The 10,561-nt window shown below is 49.4% G+C and overlaps 1 protein-coding gene across 1 annotated transcript in view; it reads right to left on the bottom strand.

The window, feature by feature from the left end:
* Positions 1 to 6,417, bottom strand: part of ANTXR1 (ANTXR cell adhesion molecule 1) — a 129,120-nt gene extending 122,703 nt beyond the window's left edge. The window contains exon 1 of the mRNA XM_081922555.1: positions 6,133 to 6,417. Within this exon, the coding sequence (XP_081778681.1) occupies positions 6,133 to 6,287 (155 nt within the window). The 5' untranslated portion in view covers positions 6,288 to 6,417. The remainder of the gene's footprint in view (positions 1 to 6,132) is intronic.
* Between the last annotated feature and the right edge of the window lie 4,144 nt (positions 6,418 to 10,561).

Below are 10,561 nucleotides of genomic sequence, written 5' to 3' on the forward strand. Positions count from 1 at the left end.
CAGGAAAAGCCCGCAAAAGCCGCACACAAGCTCCGCGCGGCTCTTGCGGGCTTTTCCTCAGGAGGGACAAGAGACTGACGTGGCCAGTCAGTCCCTTCTCCCTCCTCGTAGAAAAGCCCACAGGAGCCGTGCGCTCCTTAAAGGGTGCGCGGCTCCTGTGGGCTTTTGCGGGAGGTGGGGGTATTGCCCCGGCTGGAGAGGTGACCCGTGGCTATGGCCATATTTATTTATCACAAAGTGCCACAAAGGTATTTATCACAAAGTGCCACCCACAGCGGAGGCTCTGCAAGGGAAAACGTGCACCCTGGGGGTTGTGGCTCGGTTTTTCCCACAACCCCAACGCCCCATCCAAGGCGCTTCTACTCGGACACAAGTCCCAGGATCCACGCCCAGCCTTTGAAAACAACACGAGCGCCTGCTTGGGGATAGCGTCATGTATGCGAATGGGACCAATGCCCCACCGGGCCTTTCCCTTTGCGCCTCCCTGGCCACGAGGGCGCCTTCTCGGTCTGGGCATCCTGTGTGGAGCCGCTGAGGAAAAGGAGAACTAAAGGCACTGCAGCAGACGGGCCAGTTTGAGGATTTCGGCTCTTTGCTGTCCCGCTCTTGCAGCATCTGAAACCTCCGCGCAATTGGGCGCAATGAACTCAGGGCAAAGAATAGTTGCAACCCCTGTTTTGGAGAGAGTTGGCGCCCTGATGGGCATTGAATCCTGCTCCTTCTGTGGAGTTTCCTGTGCTGACCCACTGCTCACATGGCCCAAGTTGAGCTGAGGATTCGACATGCTGCCCTTGCCTTCTGCCGGCTCTGTGCTGAGGGGATGGCGCGTGTACCCACAGGGAGGGCTCTGAGCGCCCCCTCTGGCACGTGTGCCATAGGTTCGCCACCACTGCTCTAGACCAATGCCCTGAAATTCAGGGATCTCAGCTAAAGCATCCATGGCAGACGGCCATTCAACTTCTGCTTAAAAACCCCCAAGGAAGGAGAGTCCATCATCTTCCACTTGCCACAGAAGCCCTTCCACCCGTTCTCCTTCCACCTCAGGCTGAGCGGCTGAGACTCTACAAACTTAAGAGGCAAATCAAGGCCAGTGGCCTTTTCCTCTTTGAAACCCATTGAGGTTGGTGACCATCCCTGCCTCCTGCGTGAGAGAGAGTTCCATAGTTTGACTAAAGGTAAAGGGACCCTGACAGTTAAGTCCAATCATGACCAACTCTGGGATTGTGGCGCTCATCTCACTTTACAGGCTGAGGGAGCCAGCGTACAGCTTCCGGCTCATGTGGCCAGCATGACTAAGCCGCTTCTGGCGAACCAGAGCAGTGCACGGAAATGTCGTTTACCTTCCCACCAGAGTGGTACCTATTTATCTACTTGCACTTTGACGTGCTTTCGAACTGCTAGGTGGGCAGGAGCAGGGAACGAGCAACAGGAGCTCACCCCATCGCGGGGATTCAAACCGCCAACCTTCCGATCGGCAAGCCCTAGGCTCAGTGGTTTAGACCCCAGCGCCACATAGTTTGACTAAGTGCTACACAAATAAGCCCCTTTTTTTAACCTGTCCTGAATCTCCCAGCTTCCAGGGATATCTGTGGGCTGTCATGTTATGAGAGAGTGAGAAAAAAACTTTCCCCTCTCCACTTTCTCCAAGCCATGTATAATTTCTTTTTAAACATATATATTTTTATTAAAGATTTCTTGGTTGTTGTTTTTTCAAGTTACATTTTCTACAGATCAGTTTCATTTGTCGAGACATTAGTGTTATGTTAAGAAGAAAGGGGGGAAAGAGGTGTAGGGGGGCATGGTGTGTACACCTGGAGAGGGACACAAGTGAAAATACTGGCACCACCATTCCTCCCAAACAAACCGAGGGAAATCCCCACAACAATAAACAGGTTCACACAGACCATGCTTAAAGCATGGAAAGCAAAAGTAGGTAAACTGTCCCCAACCCCATCCCCACTAATTCCCCTGGCACGCCACCCATTATTCCACCAGGCAGCACAAAACCTCCAGATAAAAACCTGGCAAGCCAAAGGCTTATATTGCCTAAGAGACTTCTACAAAAATAACAAACCCTTATCTGCACAAGAAATACAAGACAAACCAGAAGACACCCAAATGCCCTGGCTAACACACCACCAATTACATGCCCTCTTAAACAACCCAGTACAGTGGTACCTCGGGGTTAAGTACTTAATTCGTTCCAGAGGTCCGTTCTTAACCTGAAACTGTTCTTAACCTGAAGCACCACTTTAGCTAATGGGGCCTCCCGCTACTGCCACTGTGCTGCCGGAGCACGATTTCTGTTCTTATCCTGAAGCAAAGTTCTTAACCCGAGGTACTATTTCTCGGTTAGCGGAGTCTGTAACCTGAAGCGTATGTAACCTGAAGCGTATGTAACCTGAAGCGTATGTAACCCGAGGTATCACTGTAGTAAAATCAGCAACAACTAGGCCCCTGACAACCTTCGAAAGTCATGTATAATTTTATAAAATTCTCTCATGTGGCCTCTTACCCACCTCTTCCCTAAGCCTTTAAGTCCCAAATGCTGCCACCTTTCTTCACAAAAGAGTTATTCCATCTCCTGGATCATTTCGCTTTCCCTTTTCTGCACCTTTTCCAATTCTACGATATATTTCTGGAGGTGAGGTGGCTTAGAGCTGCACGCATTATTACCCATGCAATAAATGTCAATAAATGCCCTATTAATTGAGCAGAGTTACCCCGGGCCCAGGAAGCGTTTTGGGTTCCCTGGCGGAGAGCGCATTCGGGCCCGACTCTGATCTCTCAGAAAGTGCGAGCAATCTGCAATCCTCATCACCCATGTGGCCTTCCCTTCCCCATCCCATGAAACTTGGCACTCTAGAAGAAATATTAGACCCAAATTAAAGCGGCCAGCACAAGAAGCTGGAGGCAGCTCTTGCGTTTTAAAGCAGGAAACCGGAGCGGCTTTCTCCTCGTTTTCTGAAGGGGCATGTGATTTTGTTTCCCTCAGGGGTCTCCCTCTGCCCCAGTTGCCATTCTGGGAGCTCTTGGCTTGTCCTCCTGGACCAGCAACTAAGCTTGTCCACTTTGAGAACCACTTTGAACGCAGCCTGTAAGCAATTCCACTCCCACTCCAGTTTTCCTGCCCCCCCAGGCTGAGCGGCTGAGACCCATTGCTCCAGTAACCGAATGACAACATTCAGAAGGGGAGGTGTTGGCCATTTTCCATTTCTTTTCTTTGGCTGTTCCAATGCCCTTTCTAGGCCAAAGGAGTCCAGGGTCTTGCCATATGGCTCTTAGGAAGCATTTTCGATGTGAAAATGGCCAGCTCAAGAAGAGCGCCAATGTGGAACGCGAGACTCACATCGGGAAGAATCCCAGCCTGTGGAGTCCCGTGGGTGATCGTGACCCATTTCCCTCCCTCTTTCCCACTACTCTGCCACCCTGGCCCTTCCTCGCTGGGAGGAGAACGTTAAGAGCCCTCCCCTGTGCCACCCTAAGCTCTGACTTCGGAGAAGGGGCCAAATAAAAATGTGACCAATGAGATAGATTTTTAAAGGCTGGGACAGCAATATTATGGTCATAATATTGAATTTGATAAGTGGGAAAGACTATGGACAAAAACAATTAAATTTACGGCATGTACGGCACTTAAGGAAAATTTAATGAAGATGATGTATAGATGGTATTTGACTTAACTGTCAGGGGTTCTTTACCTTTATCTTTTTAAACTTGCTAAAATGTATAGAACTCCAGAAAAGGCATGATGGAAACGCAAGGAGAAGGAAGGGAATTTCTTCCATATGTGGTGGATGTGCAGTAAAGTTAAAGCCTACTTGGATATGATATACAATGAACTGAAAAATATTTTTCAATATACTTTTATTTAAAAGCCAGAGGCTTTTCTAATGGGTATTGTGAGAGAAGAAATTCCAAAAGTAGACTTAAATATGTTTATGTATGGTACCACGGCTGCAAGGACACTTTTAGCCCAGAAAAGGAAGCAGCAGAAACTTCCAACTTTGGAAGAATGGCAGATAAAAATTATTGAATATACAGAACTGGCAAAGCTGACGGGGAAGATCCGAAACCAGCGTGATGAACTCTTTGAAAAGGACTGGAGTAAATTTATACAATATATGAAAGAACATTGTAAACATTTGAGAACGTTTGCAGGTTTGATTTAAAATATTTTGTAATTATAATTTTTGAAACTGATTTACAAATACTATAGTGTTGTTTTTTTTTAAGTAAGAAGGTAAACAGGGTGATGTAGAAATGCTAAGAGGGGGGAAGTCGAGGGTCAGTATGAGCAAAGTTGCATGTGATGATATGCTTTGATATGAATGTGACAAAGGAAATATGAAAACTTAATAAAAATTATATTTTAAAAAAAGACTGAGACAGCAAGATCTCCACAGTAAGACTGTCCTTCTCAGAGTGCACCCACTCCAGACCACGTTGGAAAACCACAAGATGCAGTGTTGCATAGTGGTTAGAGTGTTGGACTTGGACCTGGGTGACTAGAGTTCAAATCTCCACTCAGAAAGCTCACCGGTTGTGACAATGGGCCCAGTCACTGCCTCTCAGCCTACCCCTACCTTGCCGGGCTGTTGTGGGGATTAAATGAGGAGGGAGGGAGAGCCAGGTGTGTTACCTTGAGGTTCCTGGTGAAAAAGGTGGGGATTTATATTTATAAGCAACAAATAAATAAACAAACAAACCTATTTTGAAACTGAGGAGATGCTCCATGTGTGAAAGGGTCTGCTCTTTGAGGAAGGAAAATTAAAACTTCCACAAGGCCCATGCCCAGCCTCTTGGGGCCGTGAGAGCAGCTTTTTGGATCCAGGCCTAGATGGGGCCTTTTGTTGGGGTTTTGCCCTCCCCATCTTATGACATGCCTACTTCTATTAATGTTGCCAAAAGTCCCGTCCCTCTATTCTCGGGCACTCACACAGCTGGACAAATATTGTAAACGCAACCGTAAGCCTCTTATGTAAACACAATGGCATGGAGTCAGCTGTGGGGTAAATAACATGAGTAAGCATTTTATATCATCTCTGGACACTATTAAGCAAGAGAAAGCAGCAAAGGGAGAAATGTGCATTTCATTAGCTGGGAACAAAGAAAAAGTGACTCAGAGTTAAAGGGAGAGAAACGTACATTGGGGGTGGGGAGGAGAAGCCACAACAATTGCACTTTCCAACACATTGGCCAAATCGCAAGTTTCTTCCTTAGAATCCAGAGTCTGAGGATCAATTCAGGAGAAGAAGTTTCGGGTTCCTCTCCATCTCTCTTGGAGAAAACAAAGTGGCACGATGGCGTGTTCAGCAACACCGGAGGTCAAAAATATAGCATCCCTTAGCTACTTCCTTTTCAAAAGTTCCCCAAACTTTGCTTTGCTAGGTGAAACACAGGTATGTCTCTCCCTTCAGAACATAAGAAGAGCCTGCCGGATCCGGCCAATGCCCCATCTAGCCCAGTGTTCTGTTCTCACAGCGGCCAACCAGATGCCCCAACGGGAAACCCACAAGCAAGACCTGAGCCCAAGAGTCCTCTTCCCTCCTGTGCTTTCCAGTAACTGGGATTCAGAAGCATCACTCTGCCAACTGTGGAGGCAGAGCAGAGCCAACCTGGCCAGCAGCCCTCAAAAGCCCTCGCCTCCTCCACGAATTGGTCCACTCCTCTTTGAAAGCCATCTAGGTCGGTGGCCATCACTAGTTCCATGGCTGGCCACATAGGGAATGGCAGAAGAGCCTTCCAAGGGGCAACCTCTGCACAAATCACCAACCCAATTGCAATCGCTGCAAAACGGACCTGTTGCTGCTGCTGCTGCATACATTTCCCAAACCCAGATAAGCTAGAGGGAGAAATGCAACAGGAACCTGGAAGAGTCCTTGGGGGTGGGGGGAAAAGTAAGACCTCTTTCTGCTGGCCTGAGATGTGCGCTTTCAAGACCCATCTTATTTTTATGATTGCAAATTGCTTTACATGCCCTGGGTGGAATTAATAATAATAAGAAGAAGAAGAGTAATAATACTGATTAAACGGAGGTGGGGGTAAGACAGCTGCTGGCCTTTTGATGCCCCTGAGCTGGTGGGCAGCCTGCCCAAAGCTCCCTCCGGGTCGCCCCCGAGAGCCACTCACTTGTCCAGGATGAAGTAGAGGTCGAAGCCCCCGTAGCAGGCGGCGCCGCCGTCCTCCCGGCCCCTGCCTTGCCCGCCGCAGGCGAGCAGCACCGTCGCGAAGAGCAGAGCGTGGCAGCCCCAGCGCGGGGGGCTCGGCTTGCGGCTTGCAGCCATGGCGGGGCAGGATCCTGCGAGCCCCGGGCCACTTGCGCGCCTCCTCCGCCTCACGCCCTCGCCATGCAGGGCTGCGCGGCGCCCAGACCCCGGGGAACGATGGCGCAAAGAGGGCAAAGAGGGCTGGTCTCCCCGTTTGCAGAAGATGATGCCCTTTCAAAGGCGCTTCTCCTGGCAGCGCGCACAAGGCAGCATCGCCGCCGTCTGCAAGGCGAGAGGCGGCTTCCGGAGGCTTCTCCCCGGGTCTTTCCCTCCGCGCCTTTGCCCCAGATTTCGGAGAATGTGGGAAGGCTCTCCCTCCCCCTCCCCAGGATGGCTGCTCTCCCGGTGGGGGTGGTCCTGCCCCGCCGTCCAGCCCAAAAAGAGCCCCGACGGCGGCATCTAGCGGCCGAGGGCGCGAGAAACGCACAAAGGACGGCGCAGCGCGCAAGATCCTGGCGGGATCCTGCAAACTCTGCACGACAGGGCCTGGGGGGAACCTGCGGGCAGGATCCGAGCCCAAGAGCTCTCTCCCCTTCCTCCCTTGCTTTCCAGCAGCTGGTACGCCTCCTTTGTCCTCTCTTTTTTAAAAAAAACAAAACTTTTTTTTTTATTCAAAAGCTAGAGAGTTCCAGAAAGACATCTACTTCTGCTTCATTGACTATGCAAAAGCCTTTGACTGTGTCGACCACAGCAAACTATGGCAAGTTCTTAAAGAAATGGGAGTGCCTGATCATCTCATCTGTCTCCTGAGAAATCTCTATGTGGGACAAGAAGCTACAGTTAGAACTGGATATGGAACAACTGACTGGTTCAAAATTGGGAAAGGAGTACGGCAAGGCTGTATGTTGTCTCCCTGCTTATTTAACTTATATGCAGAATTCATCATGCGAAAGGCTGGGCTGGATGAATCCCAAGCCGGAATTAAGATTGCCGGAAGAAATATCAACAACCTCAGATATGCAGATGACACAACCTTGATGGCAGAAAGTGAGGAGGAATTAAAGAACCTTTTAATGAGGGTGAAAGAGGAGAGTGCAAAATATGGTCTGAAGCTCAACATCAAAAAACCCAAGATCATGGCCACTGGTCCCATCACCTCCTGACAAATAGAAGGGGAAGAAATGGAGGTAGTGAGAGATTTTACTTTCTTGGGCTCAATGATCACTGCAGATGGTGACAGCAGCCACGAAATTAAAAGACGCCTGCTTCTTGGGAGAAGGGCAATGACAGGCCTAGACAGCATCTTGAGAAGTAGAGACATCACCTTGCCAACAAAGGTTCGTATAGTTAAAGCTATGGTTTTCCCAGTGGTGATGTATGGAAGTGAGAGCTGGACCATAAAGAAGGCTGATCGCCGAAGAATTGATGCTTTTGAATTATGGTACTGGAGGAGACTCTTGAGAGTCCCATGGACTGCAAGAAGATCAAACCTCTCCATACTGAAGGAAATCAGCCCTGAGTGCTCACTGGAAGGACAGATCCTGAAGCTGAGGCTCCAGTACTTTGGCCACCTCATGAGAAGAGAAGACTCCCTGGAAAAGACCCTGATGTTGGGAAAGATGGAGGGCACAAGCAGAAGGGGACGACAGAGGACGAGATGGTTGGATAGTGTTCCCGAAGCTACCAGCATGAGTTTGACCAAACTGCGGGAGGCAGTGGAAGACAGGAGTGCCTGGCCTGCTCTGGTCCATGGGGTCACGAAGAGGCAGACACGACTAAACAACAACAACAACAACAACAACAAAAAGCATATTATCCAGAAACATATCCTTATTTTTTTCCCATTTTTCCTCCCTCCCCCCACCCTCCTACACAACCCCCACCCCCCGGCTTCCCTCAGTTCCAGTCTTTGATTTCTCTTAAGAATGCTGTTTTCTGCATGTTACACAGTTGTATAGACCCTCAAACTATTTAGCTGATTATCATCAATAAAAGGGAGGGGAGACACCTTGACCATGAAGGTTTTCCCAGGGTGAGGCTCATCCATTGCCTCCTTTATTCTCTTATAATGACAAGGGCGCCCACCTGGTGCCAGAACTGAGTTCCAGCTGGGAGGGGGGGGAGCCCTGCCTAGTAGCCACGAACAGTCCTCTCCTCCATTTATTTGTCGAATCCCCTTTTAAACTAAAGCCATTCAGGTTGGTGGCCATGCCTGCCTCCTGTGGGAGGGAGTTCCACAGTTTAACAATGCCGTTCAGGAGCTCACCAAGTTAGTGGCCAAATATCTGTATTTGGTTTTTTGTCATCGAAATACACTGCAGACGTCTGATCTCCCTGGAGACCTAGAGATGTGACGATAGACTGCTCTGCCTCCTTTCTTTTAGCAAAAGTTTTGTGCCACTGGGGAAGTGGTAATTCTGTCTTGATTTGTTTTGGATGTTTGGATGTGATGCCAATAAAAGGTTTGATGATGTTGATGAACAGTGCCGTTAAGAAGGACTTTCTTGCACCAAAGCTGAGGGTCAGCACTGCTTTTCTCCTCCATGTGTGGAACCCAGGTGTGTGTGTGTGTCTTTTTTAAAAAAACAACAACCAAGCCTGTGTTTCCTTACTTTGCAAAATTCGCCCTGCTGCAAAATTCGTTCTCGGTCATTATTCCAGCCTTCTCAGGCAGCAGGCTGGGGTGCAATCTGCTCCCAGGCTTTTGGAAGGAGCGAAGGAGCGCGAGCCTGGTTTCAAAACGAAAACAAAACCCAACCCCACGCCATCCCCCCCCCTGACATTTCTTGGATGCTCCTTTCGGGCCTCAGTGGCGCCTGCTGGAAATTGGGGAAGAGGGAAGAACTTCACAGGCATCGAATCTGGAAAGTTGAACAAGATGCAGCCCCAGGGAGCTCAAGGGCGACACCCAGTGGCTGAAGTGAAATTTGTACCCATCGCAGTTGACCATGTGCACGTGTGTGTATCTGACATAAACATTGTCTATTGTATTATCATGGGCATAGCCAGGGGGTGCAGGGGGGACAGCTGCCCCCCCAGACAGGTAAATAAATAAAAAATACCTAACTGACCAATTGCCTCACAGATAACTCACTTCTGCACCCCCTAACATAAAGCCTGCCCCCCAACCCATAAGAAAATAATTATCAAGCAAAATGGGAAGCAAATATGCTTACTCAAAAACCATTAGAGAAATGAGTTTGGATCTGGAAAAATGTTCCTAATGAACCCCTCGGTTGAATTTTTATGTACAGTGGTACCTTGGGATGCGAACGGGATCCATTCCGGAGCCCCATTCGCATCCTGAAGTGAACGCAACCCACGTCCGTACGTCTGTGCATGCATGGGTCGTATTTTGTCATTCTGCGCATGCGCATGACATCATTTTGACTGTCTGCGCATGCGTGCATGGCGAAACCCAGAAGTAACTCGCTCCGTTACTTCCGGGTCACCGCAGAGCACAACCCAAAAATACTTAACTTGAAGCACATTTATCCCGAGGTATGACTGTACTTTTTAATAAGATTATGGCTCTGTGCAGAGATGCAAAAGAAGAGAGCTGGGTCTGAAAACTTGTGGGTGGGTGTGGTGTGTGATGTGAGTCTCTGTGATCCACTTGTTGCTTGTGCTGTGCAGAAATTAAGCCTGGGTGCCTTCACTGGAAATTTTCTGTGCATCTTGGTTTCATGAATGGAGCTGTAGGTTCCTTAACTCTTCCCTTAGCGAAATGTGGAGTTTTTAAAATCCTAGATAAAAAAACTAACATCTCAGGATTGAAGCCTGGGCTGGAACACTTCTTCTCCCAGACCCACTAGCTTTCTGTGTGCAGGGGGAAAAAATGAATACAAATGATGAGGATGAAAGACCAGCAGGGCCGTCTTTAGCAGATGCGGCGCCGGGGTGCAAATATCCCCTCAGCATCACCAAATTACCACGGATGGGGGGGGCGAAGCTGCGCAGTGCCAGCCACTCTCCCCCATGCCACTGCGGGAGAGCAATCCCCACAGAGGCTTGGGAGGGAAGCTGTGCACCCGCCAGCCATATAGTTAGCGGGGGTCACAGTCCGGTTCACGGGCGATCAAAGTCCCGGCTGGGGACGTCTGGACCGGGGGCAAGATGGCGGGGTGGGAGCAGGAATGGGTGTCCAGAAGCCAGGAGTCAGGAAGCCAAGAGTCAGAGGGTCAGAGAGCCAAGGGTCAAGAAGCCAAGGGTCCGAGGGTCAGGAAGAAGCAAGGAGTCATGAAGTTAAGGGTCTGAGGGTCAAGAAGCAAGGAGTCCTGAAGTTAAGGGTCCGAGGGTCAGGAAGCAAGGAGTCACAAAGTCAAGGGTCAGGAAGCAAGGAGTCACGAAGT

The sequence above is a fragment of the Podarcis melisellensis genome (genome assembly GCF_964234715.1).
Source record: "Podarcis melisellensis genome assembly, chromosome: 8".
Lineage (NCBI taxonomy): Eukaryota > Metazoa > Chordata > Lepidosauria > Squamata > Lacertidae > Podarcis > Podarcis melisellensis.